This window comes from Drosophila melanogaster, chromosome 2L (assembly GCF_000001215.4).
Source record: "Drosophila melanogaster chromosome 2L".
Lineage (NCBI taxonomy): Eukaryota > Metazoa > Arthropoda > Insecta > Diptera > Drosophilidae > Drosophila > Drosophila melanogaster.
This window is the reverse complement of record NT_033779.5, coordinates 10324992-10347729: the sequence shown is the minus strand read 5'-3', so window position 1 is coordinate 10347729 and position 22738 is coordinate 10324992. Positions and strand designations below refer to the sequence as shown.

At 39.0% G+C, this 22738-nt stretch overlaps 8 protein-coding genes across 13 annotated transcripts; 2 read left to right on the top strand and 6 right to left on the bottom strand.

The window, feature by feature from the left end:
- Positions 1-23: 23 nt before the first annotated feature.
- Positions 24-3288, bottom strand: Frmd5 (FERM domain containing). The gene is made up of 8 exons (NM_135540.2): positions 2987-3288; positions 2155-2259; positions 2041-2083; positions 1808-1981; positions 1364-1743; positions 1219-1307; positions 943-1157; positions 24-801 (listed from the first exon to the last, which is right to left on the bottom strand). Exons 1-8 carry the CDS (start codon positions 3074-3076, stop codon positions 179-181), a joined length of 1719 nt encoding a protein of 572 aa, NP_609384.1. The 5' UTR covers positions 3077-3288; the 3' UTR covers positions 24-178.
- A 218-nt stretch (positions 3289-3506) lies between these two features.
- Positions 3507-5136, bottom strand: Sps2 (Selenophosphate synthetase 2). 2 transcript variants are annotated; one of them, NM_058130.6, is made up of 4 exons: positions 4815-5136; positions 4376-4754; positions 4126-4319; positions 3507-4071 (listed from the first exon to the last, which is right to left on the bottom strand). In NM_058130.6, the coding sequence occupies exons 1-4, from the start codon at positions 4969-4971 to the stop codon at positions 3689-3691; spliced, it is 1113 nt and encodes a 370-aa protein (NP_477478.4). In that variant the 5' UTR covers positions 4972-5136; the 3' UTR covers positions 3507-3688. The 2 variants fall into 2 exon arrangements, with proteins under 2 accessions (NP_477478.4, NP_001260329.1); NM_001273400.2 differs by having other exon boundaries at positions 4815-5028.
- Positions 5137-5206: 70 nt separating this feature from the next.
- On the bottom strand, positions 5207-6114 carry CG31715 (uncharacterized protein). Of its 2 annotated transcripts, none has more exons than NM_164917.2 (4): positions 5965-6114; positions 5798-5908; positions 5497-5580; positions 5207-5441 (listed from the first exon to the last, which is right to left on the bottom strand). In NM_164917.2, the coding sequence occupies exons 1-4, from the start codon at positions 6046-6048 to the stop codon at positions 5355-5357; spliced, it is 366 nt and encodes a 121-aa protein (NP_723568.1). In that variant the 5' UTR covers positions 6049-6114; the 3' UTR covers positions 5207-5354. The 2 variants fall into 2 exon arrangements, with proteins under 2 accessions (NP_723568.1, NP_001260328.1); NM_001273399.1 differs by having other exon boundaries at positions 5497-5574.
- Positions 6115-6226: 112 nt separating this feature from the next.
- On the bottom strand, positions 6227-8273 carry SamDC (S-adenosylmethionine decarboxylase). The gene is made up of 7 exons (NM_057875.5): positions 8112-8273; positions 7492-7578; positions 7251-7419; positions 6919-7197; positions 6771-6863; positions 6567-6722; positions 6227-6504 (listed from the first exon to the last, which is right to left on the bottom strand). Exons 1-7 carry the CDS (start codon positions 8213-8215, stop codon positions 6349-6351), a joined length of 1044 nt encoding a protein of 347 aa, NP_477223.2. The 5' UTR covers positions 8216-8273; the 3' UTR covers positions 6227-6348.
- Positions 8274-8544: 271 nt separating this feature from the next.
- GATAd lies at positions 8545-13996 on the bottom strand. Of its 3 annotated transcripts, none has more exons than NM_001273398.1 (8): positions 12918-13816; positions 11806-11949; positions 10847-11708; positions 10658-10785; positions 10437-10589; positions 10134-10362; positions 9614-9711; positions 8545-9498 (listed from the first exon to the last, which is right to left on the bottom strand). In NM_001273398.1, the coding sequence occupies exons 1-8, from the start codon at positions 13653-13655 to the stop codon at positions 9322-9324; spliced, it is 2529 nt and encodes an 842-aa protein (NP_001260327.1). In that variant the 5' UTR covers positions 13656-13816; the 3' UTR covers positions 8545-9321. The 3 variants fall into 3 exon arrangements, with proteins under 3 accessions (NP_001260327.1, NP_001260326.1, NP_609383.2); NM_001273397.1 differs by having other exon boundaries at positions 9289-9498; positions 12918-13996; NM_135539.3 differs by having other exon boundaries at positions 9289-9498.
- Positions 13997-14600: 604 nt separating this feature from the next.
- Cox10 (Cytochrome c oxidase assembly factor 10) lies at positions 14601-16259 on the bottom strand. The gene is made up of 4 exons (NM_135538.3): positions 16049-16259; positions 15800-15983; positions 15056-15742; positions 14601-14991 (listed from the first exon to the last, which is right to left on the bottom strand). The coding sequence occupies exons 1-4, from the start codon at positions 16118-16120 to the stop codon at positions 14759-14761; spliced, it is 1176 nt and encodes a 391-aa protein (NP_609382.1). The 5' UTR covers positions 16121-16259; the 3' UTR covers positions 14601-14758.
- A 354-nt stretch (positions 16260-16613) lies between these two features.
- Positions 16614-19530, top strand: Schip1 (Schwannomin interacting protein 1). 2 transcript variants are annotated; one of them, NM_001347808.1, is made up of 8 exons: positions 16614-16650; positions 17138-17738; positions 17799-18255; positions 18320-18408; positions 18468-18534; positions 18595-18926; positions 18990-19258; positions 19320-19530. In NM_001347808.1, exons 2-8 carry the CDS (start codon positions 17151-17153, stop codon positions 19381-19383), a joined length of 1866 nt encoding a protein of 621 aa, NP_001334735.1. In that variant the 5' UTR covers positions 16614-16650; positions 17138-17150; the 3' UTR covers positions 19384-19530. Both variants share the same exon structure in this region, with proteins under 2 accessions (NP_001334735.1, NP_001097139.1).
- Positions 19531-19786: 256 nt separating this feature from the next.
- RnrL (Ribonucleoside diphosphate reductase large subunit) lies at positions 19787-22704 on the top strand. Its single transcript, NM_057679.5, has 4 exons — positions 19787-19903; positions 19955-20043; positions 20276-20453; positions 20512-22704. The coding sequence occupies exons 1-4, from the start codon at positions 19852-19854 to the stop codon at positions 22629-22631; spliced, it is 2439 nt and encodes an 812-aa protein (NP_477027.1). The 5' UTR covers positions 19787-19851; the 3' UTR covers positions 22632-22704.
- The last annotated feature ends 34 nt before the right edge of the window (positions 22705-22738 follow it).

The following is a 22738-nucleotide window of genomic DNA, read 5'->3' as shown; positions in this document are numbered from 1 at the left end:
ACCCAATCAAAACAAATTGTATTAATGTTAAAATTAAATTTCAGGCTTTGGTTTTAATATGGAATCATTATAGCATAAATATTAAAGAATTGCCTTAAGTACACTATTAAAATACCCGATGCAGCTGGAGTAACTGGGACCATAGTTAGTTAGGTGGATCTTCCATAGGTAGAAGCTCCTACTTCCCACTTCGACCCAACTTCTCCAGAACGAACTCCTTCAGTGGCTGATAGTACTGATAGCGCAGACAAAGCATTTCGGGTGAGTTGCGCAGCTGCTCGAAGGCCTCCGATTCGGATTCCATGATGAACACAGCCGTTCCGGCCATCGCGAAAGCAACAAAAATCACGGACGGAACGAAGGCGTGCAGTAGGTGGAATTTGCGGAACTTCTTAACCTTTCGCGTGGATGGATCCGCGTGCAGGAAGCTATCGGCTGGCGAACTGGAGTTCACGGCGCCATCCGATTGTCCGTAGTACAGATTGGGCGAGTAGGAGCCGTGCTGTCTGGCCTCATTGTGTTTCCTCGGATGATCGTAACCATTTACGGTCAGGCCGCTCTCAGTGGAAGAATGCTCGACGGAGTCCCGATAGGCATAGCCACCGATCTGGCTGGCCAAATAGTTGACCCCATCTATGTTCGACGATCGCAGGCGTGCCTCCTCGCAGACTGGCTCCAGGCTGGAGATTTGGATGCCCCCATTTGCATCGCTCATCCCATGGTCGTGCCCATAGAAATGGCCATTTGGCATGCCGTAGCCCAAAGGCTCCGACATCGTGGATCTCGGCAAGCTGCTATATCCTGAAAATATAATAATAATGAATGTGTAAATAATGATAAACTTAGCATATGAACGCGAATTCTACAGACATATTCGTTTATATTCTTCAAAATAGAAGCAATATGAGTGGCTAATACTCAATTTAACTAGAAAGAACTTACTTATTTGTGCTAAATCCCCTTGTGGACTGGACGGCGTGGCTGGCACACTGCTCGCCTTTCGCTTGCTCGAGTTCGAGTTATTCTTTTGTTCCCGCAACGCATTTATGTTTTCAGTCAAAATTTCACGCTCAGTTCTTCCGGTGTATCGGAATTTGGTGCCCCAGGAGAAGAAGCCTCCGCCCGAAATCACAGCTGCACTTTGGCTATTGGGTAATCTGCAAATGAAGCTACTAAGTTAATTTGAATCTGTATTAAGTATATACAATATATTCTCACGTAAAGAACAGCATTTGTTCAATGGCACATCGCCACAAGTATCGACAAGCTGCGCCAGTTGGACACTTGAAGCCAACAGTATGTTTTTTCTGGAATATACAAAATAGGCAATCATTTTTTATGGAATCATGATTCAACAACTTACTGGTTCACGACTAGCGTCCGTATAGCTGAGATGCGCTATAAACATTTTGCCCTCGAAATTGATTTTGTGTATTTCGTTCCAGCGAAAATGTTGAGATCTTTTGCCGGCCACAAATGTGCTAATGCCCGTATTATTTATGCCGACGTACTGCTGCGATCCGCGGTGATCCTTGACCGGATGCGGATCTATGCCGTAGGTCTCCAGGCCGCGAGCTATGCCCAGGAACTCATCCATGGCCAGGGAGAGATTCTGTCCGGGCTCTCGCTTCTTATGCAGCTCGATTATCTTCTTCTCCAGACACTCCGTCTGCCGCAGTGCTAATTCTATGGAAGATACGTAACTGCCCACATGCACGTCTTCGTTATAGTCGCCCAGCTCCTCTGCACAGGAAATAGTATATATATAGTTAGCAAGTTAATTCATTTAAGAGGTGTTCATCCCGACCTTGAACTATTAGAGCGCCCAGTGCAGCCGCCTCGCCCAAGGAGCAGTACAAGCGACCATGTCGAAGGTCCCTCTTTAACTGCTGATAGAGCATAATCCGTGCATTTCCGGTCAGTCGAAATGGATCCGCAGGGTAGAACTTTACTCTCAGCGAAAACAATAGTGGATCCATTTCTGAAGACAAGATAAAAGTTGTAGTTTATAAAGCTAATACGTTTTTAAACATTGCTCACCTTTGCATTGCTTAATAATTGATTTGGACAGGTCGAGCCAGTGCTGTTTATAATTTATTCACAAACGTTTATGTTAATTAGACAAATATTTATATTATATATAGTTATACCTACCCTCTGTTTGGAGGAGTCAACATATCGCAAACCGAAGTAATCCTTCTCCTTGATCTCCAACTCACCGCACAAGTACTCCAATAGGTATATTCCCTTATGGAAGGGCTGTAAAATATGGGATATTTTGATATTATATTTTGTTTATTATACGTTTTATATATATGATATATTTAAACTCCTGAAAATGATTGCATACTTTAGAGGTTAAATATGTCCTAGTCATTAGTCTTTCCTACTTATTTTCACTTTCCAAATACTCTCACCTCCCAAAAAATGGTAATTTGTATGACTTGTTTACACCCTCAAGGAAGTGAAATGGGGGTTAGAACTACATAGAAACAACCACAAAGTGTACCAGTTGGCTAAAAGTAATTTCAAAGCTTAATAAATTACTATAAGTACAAATACTTAGAAGTATGCGAATTGACCACAAATTTCGAAGATTTCATTTTCAGCTTTAATAGCATGCTTTTTGGGGATTACTACATCAATATTTTTGCCGGCAAGCAGAAAGGGCGTTAGCCACCCATCTGTTTACAGCCGAACGCAAGGTACCAAAATATATTAATAAGTTAGTATGTTTTTATGTATTTACTTGAGACACTCGCGAATGGACGGAAAAATAAAAACAACGGAATCCCATTAAATTTAACATTATATTTGTGCACTGGGTTATCTAAAATAGCAGTATCTTTAATTTTAGCACAAATTCGGATAGAAAGAAATACTCCATCGATTGCAGATGAGCAGTGATTTTCGAGTTCAGCAACTGATTCATCCAATGACCGGTCCAATTAGGTTAACATTGACAGAGTTCAAGAGCAGCACAAACCTGAAATTCACACTCTAGGACATCGGAGTCATCGAGGAGTCGCACAGTGCATTTGTACACAATGTTCCCCTCATTTTTGCTCCTGAACATTTTGTGGATTGGATTGTGTTGACTGCGACACTTTCACGGCAACTTTCACTCGAAACAAAAGTCACTAAATGAATTGGGCGATTTTTGATTGCGCCAGCTTATTTTAGAGCCAAATTCCGAATGCTTGGCATTCTATTCGTTATTTTAGATATCCAAATATTTCGGCTTTGGCCGTGTCCTTTGCCGTCCTTTAGTGGTTCACGTTAGGGGTGTTTTTCGCGTGGGGAGGCTACTAACGGTATAAAGCACCAAATAAGGACAACTGCCTCGCGAACATGTGTTTGTTCAGATGTGACTGTTGGTATATCGTAGCCCATGGGTGCCATATACTGGAAAAGTCTGCATAAATTAAATATAAACGTGAAAAGCGATGTGGGAAGGGAGGAAAACACCAAAATATGCGTTAACTACCGAGTTAGAAAACATTGTTCGATAAGATTCGATGATTTGTAAATCGACAAACGATTTTATTATCGCGATAACCAAACTCGATTAAATGGTTTCGTTAATCATCAAAATTATCGCGTGTACAATAAGGTTCAGACTATTTCCGAGCCAGAGGCCTTTAAGAAATAATCCTCATAAGTTGAATGATTAATTACCACCACTTAACTAAAGGCTAACTTCGATAAACTCTACATCTTCGCACAGAACTGCATCAGACTCATTTGCGGCTGTAACATGTCCAATTTGAAAGGATTTCTGCTCTCCGTTGGTAGCTTCTTCAAAGTCGCGGCAAAATTTATCAGCGGCATCAGCAGGAAGGCATATTAAAAGGCCTCCAGAGGTTTCCACCGATCTGCCAGAACGAAACTTTGTGCTTTGGCCCACCAAGGTGCTGAATTTAAGAACATTTTTGATGATGGGCAACTTGTTGATTTGGAATAAAACCTTTTCCTTTTGGAATTGTGCTAGATTATTGGCGTGACCCAGTAAACCAAATCCGGTGATATCAGTGGCACAGTGCGCTTGATATTTGTGCATTAAGAGGGCGGCTGAAATAAGTATTGGTTAGTCTTAAATACAAAGAATACCAAGGAAGTACTAACCATTTTTGTTCAAATAGGTCATAGATTTCACTGCTATTTCAAAGGTTTCTTTTATATCAGCATCACTACATTCAGACAGCAGTTTCTTGTACTTTTCGGTCTGGTTAAGCTGCCAAAGGTGAGCATCCATCGCCATTTGACCGCCCAAAGGTTTCGTGAGGACCAATACATCGCCGGGCTGCGCGTTTGACGGTCTAAATGGTCATGATATTTTAATAAATAAACAATATGATCGTAAGCAAATACTTACAGTATTATTTCCTCGCTACGGCAGACAGATGTGGCTATGCCACCAATAATGCACCACGGATTGATCTTCAATTGCCTAATAATCAGCGGGGTATTACGATAGCCATTTGCCTTCAGGGAGTTTTGGAAACCCTTCATCACCAATCCAATCACAACGTCGCGTTCCTTCTCACTGAAACTTGTGGAAGTGCTGACGATCATCTCCACTGTATCAAACTGCGTCACCCCAACCGCATAGACATCACTCAAGACATTAGCTAGCGCAATACGACCCAGTAATTCGGGATCATTAACCATGGGATAGAAGAAGTCAACGGTTTGAATAAGCAAATAGTCCTTGTGCCGCTTGAGTGGTATAACTGCACAGTCCATTCCAGAGCCTAAAAATATGATTAGGCTAATCTCGAGATCTGCTGATTATACAAAGTAATATCTCTCACCGATAAGGTATCCATCATTATTCTTATTTTCTATTTCTGTTCCCCTTAGGTACTTCTCCAGTACTTTTTGGGGGATTTTGCAACTTCACCCGGTGTGGGTGGTAAACTTAGTAAGCTGAAAGTCGGGCTCAAGCCCATGTTTTTCGGGTTGAAACATTGTGCGCGAATTTCTACGCACCGGTTTTAGAAACAGCTGAGAATAGAAAATATCGTGTTCTTGGCTAGTGACGGCACTTCAACACTTATCGATATTCCTAGTATTCCAGATAGGAGATTCCATATCAGTTTTTAAGGCAAAGATCAGCTGATATCAGCTGACTTTGATTAAATCAGAAAACTTTTATATTAAATAAAGTGTATATACTCAAAAATAATAAAAAACGCAATATTTTGTTTATATAAAAGTGGAATATTTTTGTATCAATTTTTCCAAAGCATCGAAATAAATAGTTGACATTTTTAAAAGCTATACACGACTGTATTTAAAAGTGTACTTGATACTGAAACATAAGGTTTGTATCCTAAAATGACATGTACATATTATGCAAGGAGTTTCTTAATCTCGTCTTTTTCCGCCGCCTCGAGGTAGCTTTGGCCATCTGGAGTAGAACCATTTTTATCAGCTCCCTGCAATCGAAAACATGTTTATTTGGCGTATATGTAGAAACAAGGAAGCACAAACCATTTTTAGAAGTAATTCCACACAGCTCGTATGTCCTTCCCAAATGGCAGCCAGAATGGGGGTAATACCATGTTTGTCCTTTCTCTTCAATAAATATTAGTTAATTACAATTAAGTTCTATTATTATACGAAGACCGGCATGTCTTAGGTGCACACCTGGTTCATTTGTTTAGCTTGAGACTATGACTAAACAAATGAAGGTGGTGCAGACGTGTATATATGTACACTAATATATGAAACCAGTAACTGACGAAACATTAATGATTCATGGCCGAGTAATTTGGCATTGTGAGCTACTTACATTTATGTCTGCTCCTAAGCTTATAAGAAACTCCAGGACATTCAGTTGTCCAAAATCTGCTGCATAGTGTACTGGAAAACGGCCCTTGATTTCCTCATTCACCTTTTGTGCCTGTATACAAATAGAATTAATTAATTCCAAAATTATTTAGAGTATTAGCAGCGCACATCATTCTGAAAAGCGTCTTGCACAGCATCGAACTCTCCGTTCTTTATGGTCCAAATAATGTCTTCATTAGAAATCGCACTCATTTTTATTTTTCTTTTGGGCCGACTTGTCAAATACTGCTAGGGATGGAACTTTGCCTGTGACACTTGTTCAGATCCGATAATTATTTGCTACATTTGGAATTTGCGAATTATCCAGGGTGTTGGTATATTTTAGTATTTTATATTAACAGTCTATTTAAAAAGTAATTGTACGTTATTTAGTAGTAGTAGTATTTATTATTTTATTTATTCGACATTTATTTTGAATAATTAATAACGAACGAAAAATAAATTTTGTTAGACATACGCAAAACAATCACAATTGCTGTTGGCTTTGGAATTTTATAAATTATCACCAGTTTTCTCACTGTGGGAATATTGTGCAAACAGAAGATTGTAAGATGGAAAGTTGCAACATTGCATGTCGGTTCGTTTCCAGTGCGATCCCTGTGAGTACTCCACTTCCAGTTCCTTCATAGTTTCGTAGGCCAACGAGCACTGATCCACAATATTCGAAAATTATTTTAAATAATTATACAAAAAGTGGAGCAACAGCTTACCTTATTGGCAAAGATGGTTACAATAAACTTTCCCGGCTTGAAAGTATTGATTACTTGATTGATAAGTTTACGATAGTTACTTAGAGCCACATTTGTTTCGAAGCTCACATACGAAAATTGATTCTCCGGAGTAATATGAATTGTCATGTACTCCCCCTATAAAGAATTTATGTCAATAGTTCTTGTAAAATTTTTCTATGTTACCTTATCGTTGATTCCATTCATGGAGTAGCCGCAAGGATCGAACAAAAAGTCATCAATGTGCATAGTCGGCAATATGGTATCGATACCAGATTTCTGAAATCACAATCTATATGTATTGGTTTTAATCATTTAAAATATATCCTCATACCACAGTAGCGCCATTAGCATCATTAAACTTGTTTTTATAGAAGATTGACATGGTTTCGGGATCTAGATCTTGCATTAATATTTCAATAGTTTGATCTGGATCGGAGTCAACGTTTTTCTCATCCGATATAAGTTGGGGCGTAATTTTGATATCAGAACGACTAAAAGTGTAGAGGTACCAACACTCCAGGTTCATGGAGCCCAGACAATAGGATCTTCCGTTGGGAAAAATTGAGTCCAGATACGTAACTTCCTCCGTAAAGCCTTGATGGGGAGTTATCTGAATATATATGATATAAAATCATTTGAAATGCAATTAATTTTTTTGCCCACCTGCGCCTCCGGTCTAGTGAAATTTTTTCGCGAGTAGAACAAGTCTGCGACCACATTGTATCCATTGGCCTCAGCCAGCTTAAGCAACTGACCCAGGCATTTCAATGGAGTAGTCGTTCCACAAGTTTTAAGGATCCATCGTCGCTTTGAAACAAACATACTGCTCTCACTGCTCGCACCGAATACAAATTTAAAATAATTAATAATATTTTATTAAGTTTAGTTTTATATATTCGCATACCTTAACACAAAAGCATCAATAATGTCGTTTTTGGATGTGCTTATTATTTGACAGTTGACATTGCTAAGCACGTTTTCCCAATCAGATCTGAAAAATATCATTTACATTCATTAAAAGTTCAAGGCTATTTGAATAAACATGTACACAATGCCTCGACCAAAATTTATTTTGAGATAATGAGGATTGGATTAATGGGATTGATTAAAACTCGTTATCAAACAAGGCCAAGGGTTAAGACCGATTTTTGAAAGCTTAATTCTAAGTGAATTTACAAAGTTCTACAGGCTGCCAGTTTAAAAAGAAATTCCCTTTAATAACTAATTTCTTGAAATTTCAAATCAAATTTGTATATCTTGAGAATCATAAATAAAAACTTCAATTTAATTTGGGTAGGTACACGTGTGCCGCATCTGATAAGCCTAAAAACCAATGTGTAACCTATTCCAATGGGACTATGTTATGTTTAAAAGATAATTATCAGTGTAGAAATACATTTCATTTCTTTTCAGGACGAAAATGAACGGCGCATATGTACGTATACTTTTGCCCGCAACTGTGCATGCACTTGTGCACAAAGGACATGTCGGCTGTTTGGGTTCCGCACTTGTTGAGGGACTCACCTGCTGATGTTACGCAGATCATCGTCACCGTTGGAGCTCTCCTCAAACCAAATCTCAAGGAGTTTCTCAACGCCCTCGAAGAAGTGCGAACCGTTCTCCAACATGCTGCTGGCTGGCAATAACAAATGGATCTGATCTGATACCAAAACAACGCCTGGTGATGTAAAGTAAACGATGGGACTATCGATGCGAGTGCTTGTTGTACTACATCGATAATTCGGGAGTCTAACAGCATGTTTCCACTTACAGCATTTCTCATTGAACAGTCGGCGGTAAAAATGTAAGTCCCTTTCTATTCGAATTAAGATACTTAAATATCTTTAATATATATTTTTTCAAATTCTCATCATTAGTTTAACAGATTTTTCGGTTGCTTATCCCATACCCCAGGCAAATAGTTAAAAAAAAACAGTAGAATTTGGATTTTCATTTTACATTAACCAGTTTTATTGTGATTGTTAAAAATTGTATAGAGTATTTTATTTGAAAAAATAAATGAGTAATATTTTTTGTATCTTAGCCTATTATGAAGTCCTTATTTTATTTAGACAATTTATGTAGATTCGAAAACAGCATTAAGTTTTTTAGTTTCTTATAATTGTATATAATTTAAATATTTCCTTGAAAAGTTTGCATTGCGTGATTATTGCTTTTTGCATAGTTTTACTATTAAAATGTTTTGTGGAGATTATTATATTATCACATGATTTTCGTATAGGCAAGAGATTTAAAACATTATTATTTTTTAGCTTTAGAAGTTGTTCAATTGCAAAGACAGCTGAAAAATCATTGTTAAAACTGAACTTTTCATTTTAATAGAAGCGATTTGTGTTATTAAAAAATTAAAAATACTGTAAAATGGTTTTAATAAATATAAATATAATAAATTTTATTTTTAATTTAATTGCATTAAGTATTGATGTCCTCTCTTAAGGTCTATATTTAGTGTGATATTATTTAAAAGTTTTGACATACTGGTTCAATTTTCATACCTCTTTTACACTAATAAGTATTTTGGTATTAGTTTTTAAAGATACAAATGAATAAAATTTAGTTTTAAAGAATGAAAATTTTATTAATAATCTATACGTATTTTTAATCCTATACCATTTGTTTTTCTCTCTTACGCGACCTCATAAATAAACAAAATGTGGGTTAAAGGTTCTTCTTTTTTTTTCGAAAAGTGAGTAGGGGGAATATATTTGGCGTTTTATGTTAACTTTGCATTATTTTCACTGGAAACAAGGTTAAGCGGTGCGGATAGATCCGCACTTTCACAGGTATCATTAAACGCCGGCAAAGAATTTGACTTCTTACGCCTTGATAAAATATCTTTAAGTGCTGCTGCGGCTGGGGTCTCGGTATCATCAATTTCCTTTTTGAATTTCTAAAATAAAAACATATTAGAAAATTGAAGTTTAAGTGTATTTAAATCTTATGCAAATAGATCTAGTTGATCAATCTACTTATCAAGACTTTAAAGTAATAGTGCAGATACATACATTTAAAACAAGGCCCGAAATGGCTAGAGATTCCCTAGCCGTCAAGAAATCTTGCTTCGTTGTTTCTATTGAAGAACATGATGACATTTGTTTGTGTTCTGCAAAAGAAAGTGTATATTTATAATTTTCGCAAATAAATCATACAATTAATAATGAAAGGCTCGTAGATATTTATTCAAACTTGAGCAGTTTAACGACTTAACAGGCACGTCCAATGCCATCTACAACAATGACATCATAAAATATGATTGGACAAGCAAGAAAATATTTTGGGTGGGTACGCGGTTAATATTCCGATTGCTAAATCAATAGCTTAATGAACATATTAACAGAAAAATAAATTGTTTTGGCAAGTTACATTTAATTACCAACAATAAAATGGTCAGGGAACATAAAAAAAAAACATTAAGTAAACAAATTGTTTTCATTGTTAGATACTCAAAAAATAAATAAATCTATGGGTCACAGAGGGCTAGCTTTCGAATCGAAAAATGTAGATAAATTTCGAACTCTCACTCACTCTTTTTAGATCGCTCCAATTCTTTAGGACGCCTGCGTCTGGTGTGTATGGTATCGCGTCTCATTGAATGCGGCCTGTTGACCCCATGCAGCTTGAAGTACAATCCGCAGGCGTTGCACACCATCTCTCCTCGAACACTTCGCCGCCAAATTGTTGTGGTGAGGGTGCCACAATTCGAACATGACATATCTTTTTGAGCACCAGGTATGGCATTAAAAAGGTTTATGTTCTACGAAATCGGAATTGAACCAAGAAATAATATAATTAGTATGTGATTCAATGAGGATGACTGTGATAACGTACCCTTTTATCTTTCTTATCATCCGGAGTTGCTTCTGAAGTGGTATAAGTATCAGTCACATTCTCATTAACTACATCGATGCAATCAGTTTTGGTAGGAAAACTTTGTTTTCTTCTACATGGTTTTGATTTGCTGGATTGAGCCTCTGATAGATCCTAAGAACACAAAGAGTATTAGACTTTCCTATAGCTACTTGCTACTTGAAATAGAAGAAATAGTTTACCTTTAATAGTGCTATGGGTTCTTCAGGTACTTTTGTAAATGATACTGTCGACGGAACCGGAAACGCGAAAGGCTGGCTCATCATATTTCGAAATATTTGTGATGCCGGATTGTCCTCCTTGCTTTTAGCTATCAAATTGAAATGTTTTTCATAATAATATGCGGTCAGTGGTCGGATAATAATACGTACCGGCTGATCTGGCCAGTGCCTGCCAGAGTTGAGTAGTTGCCGCATCTGTGGCGTGATCCGAGCTTAAGCTATCCGGAGTCTTTCTATCATTTATGGAGGACGTGATGTCCATCTCTAGTTTGTGAGAGTCGGAACTATCGCCAGAGTCTAGCAAGGAGCCGGTACTCGCCTTGGGTGCTTTTGATTTGAAGTCGGACCCACCAACTTGGTTAATGGTAATACTGTAGTTTTGAAAATCCTCTTCACTTCTTAAGTGTGACTGAATATCAAGCATTGGAGTTTGGCAAAAATGGTGTATTGGGGCCGCGTTCCGTTGATTAGAGTAATCGTTCTTTTGTTTTTTGACGGATAGGTCAATTTCAACACCGTCCTGAATTTCATTTTGGTTTGATGGACGTTTTGATTTTATCACAGAACTTTTAATACTTGTATCTACAGCTGCAGAAAAACACGGAGATTGCGGATTCGAACATGGAGGGGAAATTACTATTTTTTTGCTTATATCCATTAAAACGGCAGCCGTTTCAAGCTGCTGCTGCAGATTTTCATATTTCTCGATATCCGAGTCCTTTTGCAGTTTTGAATCAAACTGGCTGTGTGAGGATCCAGACATTGCTTTGCTCTTTTGATCGCTTTTCATAGTAATTGATTTGAATAAACTTGGATATAAGCTATGTGCTGGCATTTCTTGATTGCTAATCTCGATTTTCCGATCCAAGCCGGGTTGGATGCTGGAATCCAATTTACTGTGGTCGTACTTAACTTTAGAGAACGTGCTTAACTCCGTCAGAGCCTTTGCCGCTATAGCCTCCGATGAAGCCTTTAAAATTGCATCGAGCTTGGTTTCCAAATCATTTGGGTCCTGCAAAAAACATAGTTCGTGAGTAGTAATTCAAATGGTCATTTAATTTAATGGCGTATGACTAACTAAGTTCCTTCCAATCAATACTTATACTTACTGGTCTCAGATTTTTGGATATATTTAAAAATTCTTTCAAAGCTATTTGTGAATTGTGCGCCATGGTTCGAAATTTTTCGAAGGAATCCAATTTTTGTCTGCAGTCGCCACAAACCACGTTGGGTAATCCATCGTTGGGCAGTGCCTGAAAGAAATATGAATGTATCTTATACTGCAGTATCCACTTTTAATATTCAGTTGGCTAGCAATGAGAATGATGCAATGACTAAGGAGCAAGGCGGTAACAAAATCGATCGATGGGATTGATGACTGGTTATACTTGGAACTAAAAGAAGAACATTGGATGCTTTGATATTGTATAAATCAAGCTAAAACTATTTGTATTTTAATCAATTTTATCATTATACATGTATTAAAACTTTAGTATACAATTTATATCTCTGTAAATCTCATGAAACAAATTATTTTAATTGAAAAAAATTAAAAACAACCCTATAAAATGATAAAAAAAAAAAAAAATAACATATGTTCATCTACGGAAATAAACACTAAAGCTCATGAAATGCATTAAGAGCACAAATTATCAAATCAATAAATAAATAAATACATAATAACAAATGAAAGTACTCGAAGTATGTAAAAAAAACACATTGGGGCCATATAAGGTGTATGTACGTCGGTATATCCGCACTTAAACAATCGAAACGAATGTTATCTCTTTGGTGGATTAATGTATGTAGGTCTCTAACATACATCCATGCGTGCATATACACACACGTATGTACATAGCAATATTTACATTCGTGCGCTGGACACTGATGTACGAGTGTGGCGTGGTGTGCGTGGGCCTGGGCCAATGCCTTGCAATGGTTCATCGAAAAAATACCAAACAATTGATACCGATTGTTAATAGGCCATGGGATAAAAGCGGCCCAATCATTTCCTATTATTTTGACGTGTGGTGTCGTAATCACATAGATAACACACACCAGCGCACGGCAAGCACTCGCAAAAGTGCGCGTGTGTGCGGGCATTATCGTGTACATATACGCGATATATCCAACTCACACACAGGTAAGAGCATGCTTGTGTATGTGCGTAATTAATGTAAATTCGTTTCTTTGCAAATGTGTTGGATGGAAATCTGCTTACCTTAATAGAGAGACAGTTGAATATCTGAAATGTAAGATGTGGTGATGATGAATCATCCCGACCGTGCTCTTTGCCGTAGTTATCGGTTCCGCTTATATTTGTTGTATTCACACTTGTCTCTTCGCGTCCGCTCTGCTGATTATGATTATGCTGATGTTCCTCCTCCTCGCGCATTGGCTCCGATTTTGTTTGGGATTGGGATAGCGATGCGGAGGGGGATGGCGTCTCCCCGCTATATTCTATATGTTCGTGATCCGACGATGACTGACTTTTGAATACTGTTGATCTCTCGGCGATGTCCGACTCCAATTGGCATTGGCGTTCGCGCTCACTCGACTTTGCGTCCGCAGCAGAAGGCACACTTGGCGTGTAATGGATTTTAGTTTGGTTTTGGTGATGGTGAAGGGTTTGCGATTGGATCTGCTGGCTTGGAACGGGCACAGGCACGGAAACGGGTATGGGTATGGGCACGGGTACGGGTGTTCCCTGGTTGCGCCGTTCATTTTTGTTGGCTGATAGCGGGTTATCAACGATGCAACTGCACGGATTGGGGCTTAAAGCGCTGCAAAAGCAGTTGGCACGATTCGCGACGCCACGAAAATCGGCCGATATTCTGTCTGGGGCACTATTATTATGCGACGAATTATCGTAAATCTGTAGTACTGCAACATCGCACTCGTTAACCAATGTGAGGCACAATCGACAAACTTGACGAAACTTATGTGGTACATTATTCATAATTAGAAATTTATATTCGTTTTGCACTGTGTAAAGAAACTTTCATACGCCTCTCCTTTATCGCGATAAAAAAGATAACTGGTAAAATAAATTATAAAATGAATGTAAACACTATTCCTCAATTTTTCATTGTCACAATCCACGTTCAGCTCACTAAAAATAATTCACTCCAGTGGTTCGCCACAGATTTTTCGCTCATTTGATCTAGTTTCCCGTTCAAATTACCAAACGAGGGCTCCAGCGATAGTCGCGTTAGCTGCATGATTCATCTCGGCATCGCGATAAATCAGTGATTATGCTAATGTGCTTCTGTGATAAAACATCAAGGCTATTGCAACACAATACAAAATATTGTTCTTTTCATTTGTAAGACCAACGCATACAGCAGAGGAACCAGTGAAATATACTGAAATAGGGGCAACTTTTTGGTATTTCTGTTATCGATAACGTACAGCTATACTCATTTTTAGCTAGAAATTTTTGACTATTTATCTGACGGATTTTACTATTATTATTAAAATTATTTCAATTGCGGAATATAGTTCCTAAAATAGCTAGAATACTTATCCCTAGGAAATGCGCATGTCGTTTTTTAATCTTGGAAAAAAAACCCTCCAAAGGAATAAACTCTGGAATCTGAAGAAGAGATGCCTTACAATGCCTTAAATAATACGTTCGATTCGATTGCTACAATTTATCAAAATAAAATAGATTTAAATTCCTTATTTTCAACAACCGATGAAACAACGGGAAACGGGATTACTTCCACTAACAATTTTTACCGTTTCCGTGCTTTTTTTGAAACAAGTGCTCAAAGAACAATATAATAAGGTCATACTTAGAATCTTGCAATTTAAATTACTGTACGGCTTAAGATTCCATGCCAAATTGTATATTTTAAATTTATTTGTATTCAGCGCCGGATTGGTTACACCGCATATTTTTCAAGGATGTCGTGTCATTTATTAGGCGCAACATATATTTGCCGCACAGGGGTACGTGTTTCCTTAATATTAAATGACTGTTTTTACAAGTTGCAGAACACTAAGTATATTTAAATTTCACACGATACTTAACATTTTATCAAATTAATGTTAATATTTCTATCTGGGTCCTTCGGCTACGGCGACGGGCAGGACATTACCAAGACTGCTAGCAGAATGCTTTATCGCACTGTACGTGGACTCCTTTTTGTTCTCCTCACCGGCGGGTTTGCTGAAATACCATTCCTTCTTATTGGTCAGAAATAGCAGCATCAGGGCGGGCAGGTGTATCAGTGAAAATCGGAACAGCTTCCGCGAGCTCCCACTATCTGACTTTTCATGAAACTTGTACGCTGCAAGCAAACAGAACGTATTAGACATAACATATAGGATTCCATGGTTAATGAGTATATTTACCAAGGTAGGCGAAGTACGCGTTCAGAGGTAGTGTTTCCAAGGCAAACCAGTAGTTCGTGACGTCCAGTACGGGTGCCATGGCTGAAAGTCCGACAATAGCCACCGAATATCGCAGCGCAGTGCGGCGACAAAGACCCGGATTGGTAACGGCCATCATTCGGTAGCCGGCACGTGAATAATCCGGCCGGAGGTTCCACGACAGAGCGTTGAAGTGCGGGAACTGCCACGCGTACAGCACTCCGGCTAGGATCATGGCGCCGGCGTCCAGGGTGGCTGCACAACCAGCCCATCCCATCAGCGGAGGAATGGCGCCCACTATCGATCCCACCCAGGTATTGACTATGCTGATACGCTTCATCGGTGTGTATATCGTGGTGTAGAGGAACAGGTTACCCGCTCCCAGCGCCGCCGTCAATCCATTTACTCCGAAATACAGCATACTTAAGCCGGCAGTTGCCGACACCGCGGCGAAGGTAACTGCATGCAGTGGTGTCATTTGCCCCGTGACGAGCACCCGGTTCTTTGTCCTCGACATCTGCGAATCGAAAGGAACTTCGTGATACTGATTAATGGCATTCGCCGCAGCCGAAACGAGTCCTGTGCCCAGGGTGCACATCGCAAACGTTGTGGGATCGAAAGCAGCTGGCGCCATGGCATAGCCGCCCATCGTTGTAATGACCACCAGCGCTGCAACGAAAGACAACTATGGTCGATGCTTGGCCAATGTTTAACCATCTCGCTTACATGTCAGCCGGAACTTGGATAGCTTCTTGTACTGGCTAAGAGTTTTTCCGGGCATGGTGTACGGACTAGGCATCCAGGTAATTTGACTATCGGGTAAATGCTGGACCTTTCCCGCCTGGGATACTGGCGACGCTGTAGTGACACCTTTGTCATCTTGGGAAGCTATCGTTGCTGCAGTGGAGTACTGAAAATTATTGGAAAGTTATAGTTTGTTATAGTGGTTTGTTGCGTAATGGCCAAGAACCTCACCCGAATGAGCACCAAATCAACCGGCGTTCTTAGCTGGGATTGCACCCGCCGAATTCCTTTGAATAATATCATTATTATTCACTTATTAGTTAGGTCTACGGTTATTTCATTTTTCTAGTTGTGTTTGGATTTCTATTACTTTTATATACAATGTTATGGTTTTTTAAATCACATTGTGCTTAAGTGTTACCATATCTCAAAATGAGAAAAATACTGAGTGCAAAAAATTTAATCAGAGGTATTCATAAATTGTTGGGATTGGGATTTTTTAAGAACTTTGAAAAAAACATAGCAAAAAGTTTTAAGCCTATTCCTTAAATAATAATAATATAAGTTTACATTAAAAGAAAATTTTGTGCCATGGTAAAACTCAGAGACATTTTCAGTTTCGATTTTTAAGTTGTTTTCTCAGTTTTTGCATATAAAAAAATAATAAATAATTAATAAATTTTTTGTTCCTTAGTAAATTAAATTATTTGTAATAATATTTAGTATTGTTAACAACACTATATACCAAGATTTGCGCATGCGTCAAACGTGTAATTTGCTTTATATGTGTGGGAGTAATTTTTACATCTGAATGCAGGAAGGCCGAAGTCCTTGTAAGTCTTCATTGATTCAATAATTAACATTTTAAACAAACGGAATACATTTTAGTTGTTAACAGTCGAAACAATCGTTTAAATAAAGCAAATACAAGAAATTATAATTGCAAGTAACTTTGACTATCTTCAGATATTTCTGTTACAAAAATTTGCACCTACACCAACTTTTTTCGGCTTGATTCTTGTTTCTCGATTTTAAGAATATACAAAATGTCAGTTCATTCATGTGTTGTTAAGGACAATGTAACATCTAAACACATATGAAGTTAAATACCAAATTGACTCTTAAAGTAATTTATAAATACGATAATGAGTTGAACTAAAGAAAATAGTGGAGTGGAGATAGTGGTGTCCTTTAGCAAGTAAAAGGAAATAAGAAAAAAACCATTTTATTGCTTTTACTATGTTTTAATTATGTTATGTTATTAATACACTGTAGTTGTAATCAATATTTAAGTCATCTAAACTTTTTTATTTCTTCTAGACAACTTATTCCAATGCCCATGCCAAGAATGGATATCTATATAACAAAGGGCATCACCAACCCCAACTACCCAGGATTTCAAAAGTTCGCGCATACCCTTTCCGATGACTACATAGAGTACTCCGACATGGAGTGCAATGAAAGCGATCTAACCGACAGCGATAGAGAAGATGACCCAACGTTCCCAAGTAAGATGGCCAAGGAATCGGGCTCGGAAACCTTTAAGAATGGCCAAGATTCGATTTTAAGTAACTGCGACAATGGAAACACATATATATCAGAAGAGGAAAGCGTGAACCGATCGGAAAACATTCCGGATATTGTAAATGAAAACTATAGTGCAACGTCGGAAAACTCCAAGCGAGCTTTGCAAAAACCTGACCTTATCTACAATCTAAGCCAGAATTATACGACCAATCCTGAGTTTCCATCCTGGTCATGTACAATTAATTCGAAATACGAAGGGCAGTTGCAAGGCCAAAGTCCTATCGATATTGTTGGTGATTTTGGCGGAGAAGTGGAACGTGAATTCGAGCTACTTCTCACTGGATATAAAAACAAGAAGGAAGCGGATGAGTTGAAGGGATCAAATTTAGATAAGGTATGTAGTTAGTTAAAATAAAAGAGATCAGGCACGTAAAAGCATAATTGTACCTTGCAGATTTGCGATGCAGAACTATCAAATGGAACGGAGGCTCTTAAGCAAACATCCTCGACGCGATTGTCCGGGAATAGTACTCGAAAAAATAAAAAGAAGAACACACCGTACGGACATCAGATCGTGAAAACGAAGCATCCAAAGCCGTCTCATGACGAACGTCAATTGCCACCGGACACGTTCGACTACAAAACGTATAGCCAACGAAAATATATCATTTGTGATGCTGACCAATACTCGTCCGTTCCGGAAAAGAACAAAAACGATAGTCCGAACCTAAATCAGGCTGAAATACCCAACATGAGCAGCTTGGAAATCGGTGGAAGTGGAAGCCAGCAGAATCTGGACGAGGACAATAACAAGGTGGCTAGTCGGAAGTACTCAAATCAATCGCGCTGGTCTCAGTACTTGGAAGATCCCATCAAGTACTCCAAAGATCCATGCTCCACCATGGTTTTAGGTAATTTCAAATATGAATTAATCGTTATAGATTCTTGAGTATATTAATATTTAAATTTTTATAGAACAATTTGATGCGTACAAGATTGCAAACGATATGGATGTAGAAACATTGCAAAACCATTATAAAAAGGTTAAACAGATAGAGAAAAAGGTAGGTACAATATAATCGGAATAATAATATCATTTATTAAATATATATTCCAATTACAGCGGCGATTCAATCGAGATGAGATACGCAAGAGATTGGCAATCGGAGATAAAGATTCTTTAAATAATGGTAAGACCAAAGATATTCTTTCATTACTATATTTTCTTAAATATTATATTTTATATTTAGACATTAAGAAGGAGGAATTTCTAACCGGATCCGATAATGAAAGTTATAGCTCCGACTCTGAGACGTGTCCAAAACTATCAAGTGGAGTACTTCGCAAGCAATCTGAATTCTGTGAAACGAAACGCAATAAGGAATTTGAAAACGATAAAATCTTTCAAAAGAACCAAATCAACCAAGATAAAAGCATGAATCATATGAATGGCAATCCCATTGGTACAACAGATTATCCGTCGGATGAAAACTTGTTTTTCTTTGCGAATCAATCAAAACTTCAAATAGAGGTTAGAATAGCACTAGCTCAATCGAAGGAAATAGCTCAGATGAAAGTAAAGGTGTGTTTTCCACAGGATTTATTTATTTTTTATTCAAATGTAATTGTAATTATCTATTTGTAGGCAAGGAAACATGGCGTAACTCCCATTGTGGACGTAATTCGATCAATGCTGTGTGATGTTGGCATCAAAATGAACTCCAACCATCGATGGATTTCGAGGCAGCTGCTCACTGGAATCCAAGTTCCGACTCTCCAGCTATTGGTCAACAATCTCCAGGAATATATTGAAAACCTAAACGTCACACTACTGGAGAGCCTTAAGGAGCGAGACGATTTGAATTCGGACCAAGATGATATATTACACGATCTCGAAAAAATAAATAACTTTTTGTATGTATACAAATATTATCTTATTTTAACTGTGTGTATTAATGTTAATATTTCTTTCTAGTGTTTTCCAACAGCAATCTGGACAGCAAGTCAATAAAATAGTTAGACACGGCCATTTAGATTAAACACTTGAAATTGCATATTTTATTAACAACTTGTTTACAAATATTATAATCTCTTGTATAATTGATAACAATCTACCGAGACCGTTTATAAAACACATACTCAAATGTTCTTCAAACACTGTTATATTTATGTAATTATATAAAGCTAAATAAATAAAAAATACAACTAATTATTTATATTAACACTAAACTAAATTTGTTTTTATAAAACACCTGTGTATTGATACAAGCAGTTATTTATATATTTATTTGATTATCTAAAATGATATATTTTTTAAGAATATGATATAAATGTGAGTGGAACGGTTCGAAATAATTTTGTTTCTTGATCGTTTCAAAGTTAGGCGTTTTGAAAGTGCGGCATTTGATCAACATGTCGCACGGTAACACTAATAATGACTTTAATTTGGCGCCTTTTTGTGCTTGCAACAATCAATTTGCCGCCTCTTGTGAAATATAGCAGTCAAGATGTTGAAGAACAAGTCCATGAAAACCTCAAAGTTATATGTTATTAAGAGAGGTGGGTTACAATTCCTTGTCGCTATGACTGTTCTTAATATATTTATTTCAGATGGCAGGCAGGAGGAGGTGCACTTCGATAAAATAACCTCAAGAATCCAGAAGCTTTGCTACAACTTGAACATGGATTTTGTTGATCCTGTAAGTTTGTTTCTATTGTTTAAAGGTGCTCATCACACAGGTTGCACTCGAACCTAGTAAGTATGATGCGTATTTATATGTGATGGGGTTTGATTTTATCTGCAACAGAATGTGCGAGCGCCCCTGGTGAAACTCATGTGGGAGTCCCAAGATATACAAACCATTTGTAATAAGTTATCAGCAGATTATTTGGGAAGTTTTCCTGATGTGTTATTATGCTTTATCTTTATAGGTTACTATCACCCTGCAAGTCATCAATGGTCTGTACTGCGGCGTGACCACCCAGGAGCTGGACAACTTGGCAGCAGAAATCGCAGCTGGATTAACATGCAATCATCCCGACTACGCCATCCTGGCTGCTCGCATTGCAGTGTCCAATTTGCACAAGGAAACCAAGAAGGCTTTTTCTGGTAAGTTCATAGCTTGTATTCTGAGTTCTTCGGTTAATCCAATCATGATTCTTATTAGACGTCTTCGAGGATCTGTATAATCATGTAAACAAGGAGACGAATCAAAAAGTGCCCTTGGTATCCGAGTTTCACTACAATGTGGTTAAGAAGAACGCCACACGGCTGAACTCGTCCATAATCTATGATCGTGACTTTGGCTATAACTATTTTGGCTTCAAGACCCTGGAGCGTTCCTATCTGCTCAAAAGAAACGGAAAGATCGCAGAGCGACCGCAGCATATGCTGATGCGCGTGGCGATCGGAATCCATGGAGAGGATATCGATGCGGCCGTGGAAACTTATAATCTTCTATCGGAGCGCTACTTCACGCATGCATCGCCCACACTGTTTGCCGCTGCCACAAACCGGCCGCAGTTGTCGTCGTGTTTCCTTCTGACCATGACAGCCGACTCCATCGAGGGCATTTTCAAGTCTGTGGAGCAGTGCGCCATGATCTCCAAGTCCGCCGGTGGCATTGGACTTAACGTACACTGCATTCGTGCAAAGGGCACATCGATTTGCGGCACAAATGGAACTTCGAATGGGTTGGTTCCAATGCTGAGGGTTTTCAATAATGTGGCACGTTATGTGGATCAGGGAGGCGGCAAGCGTCCCGGTGCCTTTGCCATTTACCTGGAACCCTGGCACTCGGATGTCTTTGAGTTCCTGGAACTGAAGAAGAACACAGGCAAAGAAGAGAATCGCGCACGCGATCTGTTTTACGCCCTGTGGATACCCGATCTCTTCATGAAACGCGTGGAGGCCAACGGTGATTGGTCGCTCATGTGCCCCCACAAGTGTCCTGGTCTCCACGACGTGTGGGGCGATGAATTCGAAAAGCTGTACGAGAAATACGAGCAAGAGGGTCGGGCCAACCGAACGGTTAAGGCTCAATCCCTGTGGTTTGCCATCATTGAGGCGCAAGTGGAGACCGGAAATCCGTACATGCTGTTCAAGGACGCTTGCAACAGGAAGAGCAACCAGCAGAATGTGGGCACAATCAAGTGCAGCAACTTGTGTACGGAAATCGTAGAATACTCCGCACCGGATGAGATAGCAGTCTGCAACTTGGCCTCCATTGCCCTCAACATGTTTGTAACGCCGGAGAAGACGTATGATTTCAAGAAGCTCAAGGAAGTCACCAAGATAGTTACCAAAAATCTAAACAAGATAATTGATATCAACTATTATCCTCTGCCAGAGGCAAGGAAATCCAATTTGAGGCACCGTCCCGTGGGCATTGGTATTCAGGGATTCGCTGATGCTTTGATTCTCATGCGTTTCCCGTACGAAAGCGAAGAAGCCGGTCTCTTGAATCAGCAGATATTCGAAACGATTTACTATGGCGCCTTGGAAGCCAGCTGCGAACTGGCCCAGACCGAAGGTCCATACGAAACCTACGAGGGCAGCCCGGTAAGCAAGGGAATTTTGCAATACGACATGTGGGACAAGGTGCCAACGAACCTGTGGGACTGGCAGAAATTGAAGGAGTCCATTAGGATGCACGGTGTCCGGAACTCTCTGCTTGTTGCTCCCATGCCCACGGCATCTACAGCTCAGATAATGGGCAATAATGAATCCTTCGAGCCCTACACCACAAACATATACACCCGGCGAGTTCTGTCCGGCGAATTCCAGGTGGTCAACCATCATTTGTTGCGCGACCTAACCGAGCTGGACTTGTGGGACGACGACATGAAGAACCAGATCATATCCAGCAGAGGATCGATCCAAAACATTGAGACCATACCCCCGAAGGTGCGCGATCTGTACAAGACGGTGTGGGAAATCTCGGTCAAGTCCACGATTAAAATGGCCGCCGATCGTGGTGCGTTCATAGATCAGAGTCAGTCGTTCAACATACATGTGGCCGAGCCAAACTATGGAAAGCTGACCTCCATACATTTTTATTCCTGGAAAGCTGGTCTCAAAACCGGAATGTACTATCTGCGCACCAAGCCAGCTGCGAATGCCATTCAGTTCACCGTGAACAAGAAGCAGGGTGCAGTGAGCATGAATGGCCAGAATGGCACCGCCGAGGGAAGCCCCCAAAAGTACGAAGAGGATAGGGAACGGAAAATGGCCGATATGGTTTGTTCGCTCGAAAATAAGGACGCCTGCATGTCCTGCGGTTCTTAAAAGCATTCACATAGACTAATATATTGTATTTAATTGTAATATCACTACGTTGAAATAAACTTAAATTATGAATAATTCAAATAGCTGTTACCTTCAACAAGCGCATT

Coding starts and splice junctions, on each gene's coding strand:
- Frmd5 (NM_135540.2), bottom strand. CDS start 3,076: ATGTTCAGGAGCAAAAATGAGGGGAACATTGTGTACAAATGCACTGTG. Junction 2,084..2,154: donor TTGACTCCTCCAAACAGAGG/GTAGGTATAACT, acceptor AATTATAAACAG/CACTGGCTCGACCTGTCCAA. Junction 1,744..1,807: donor GGGCGCTCTAATAGTTCAAG/GTCGGGATGAAC, acceptor TTTCCTGTGCAG/AGGAGCTGGGCGACTATAAC.
- CG31715 (NM_164917.2), bottom strand. CDS start 6,048: ATGAGTGCGATTTCTAATGAAGACATTATTTGGACCATAAAGAACGGA. Junction 5,581..5,797: donor GCTTAGGAGCAGACATAAAT/GTAAGTAGCTCA, acceptor TATTTATTGAAG/AGAAAGGACAAACATGGTAT. Junction 5,442..5,496: donor TGGAATTACTTCTAAAAATG/GTTTGTGCTTCC, acceptor TTTCGATTGCAG/GGAGCTGATAAAAATGGTTC.
- SamDC (NM_057875.5), bottom strand. CDS start 8,215: ATGTTGGAGAACGGTTCGCACTTCTTCGAGGGCGTTGAGAAACTCCTT. Junction 7,198..7,250: donor TCACTAGACCGGAGGCGCAG/GTGGGCAAAAAA, acceptor ATATATATTCAG/ATAACTCCCCATCAAGGCTT. Junction 6,505..6,566: donor TAACCATCTTTGCCAATAAG/GTAAGCTGTTGC, acceptor ATTGTGGATCAG/TGCTCGTTGGCCTACGAAAC.
- GATAd (NM_001273397.1), bottom strand. CDS start 13,655: ATGAATAATGTACCACATAAGTTTCGTCAAGTTTGTCGATTGTGCCTC. Junction 11,950..12,917: donor TCAACTGTCTCTCTATTAAG/GTAAGCAGATTT, acceptor TATTTCTTTCAG/GCACTGCCCAACGATGGATT. Junction 11,709..11,805: donor TATCCAAAAATCTGAGACCA/GTAAGTATAAGT, acceptor TGTTTTTTGCAG/GACCCAAATGATTTGGAAAC.
- Cox10 (NM_135538.3), bottom strand. CDS start 16,120: ATGATATTATTCAAAGGAATTCGGCGGGTGCAATCCCAGCTAAGAACG. Junction 15,984..16,048: donor TTGATTTGGTGCTCATTCGG/GTGAGGTTCTTG, acceptor AATAATTTTCAG/TACTCCACTGCAGCAACGAT. Junction 14,992..15,055: donor CGCGTACTTCGCCTACCTTG/GTAAATATACTC, acceptor GTTTGCTTGCAG/CGTACAAGTTTCATGAAAAG.
- Schip1 (NM_001347808.1), top strand. CDS start 17,151: ATGCCCATGCCAAGAATGGATATCTATATAACAAAGGGCATCACCAAC. Junction 18,535..18,594: donor TAAAGATTCTTTAAATAATG/GTAAGACCAAAG, acceptor TTTTATATTTAG/ACATTAAGAAGGAGGAATTT. Junction 19,259..19,319: donor GAAAAAATAAATAACTTTTT/GTATGTATACAA, acceptor ATTTCTTTCTAG/TGTTTTCCAACAGCAATCTG.
- RnrL (NM_057679.5), top strand. CDS start 19,852: ATGTTGAAGAACAAGTCCATGAAAACCTCAAAGTTATATGTTATTAAG. Junction 19,904..19,954: donor GTTATATGTTATTAAGAGAG/GTGGGTTACAAT, acceptor TATTTATTTCAG/ATGGCAGGCAGGAGGAGGTG. Junction 20,044..20,275: donor ACATGGATTTTGTTGATCCT/GTAAGTTTGTTT, acceptor TTATCTTTATAG/GTTACTATCACCCTGCAAGT.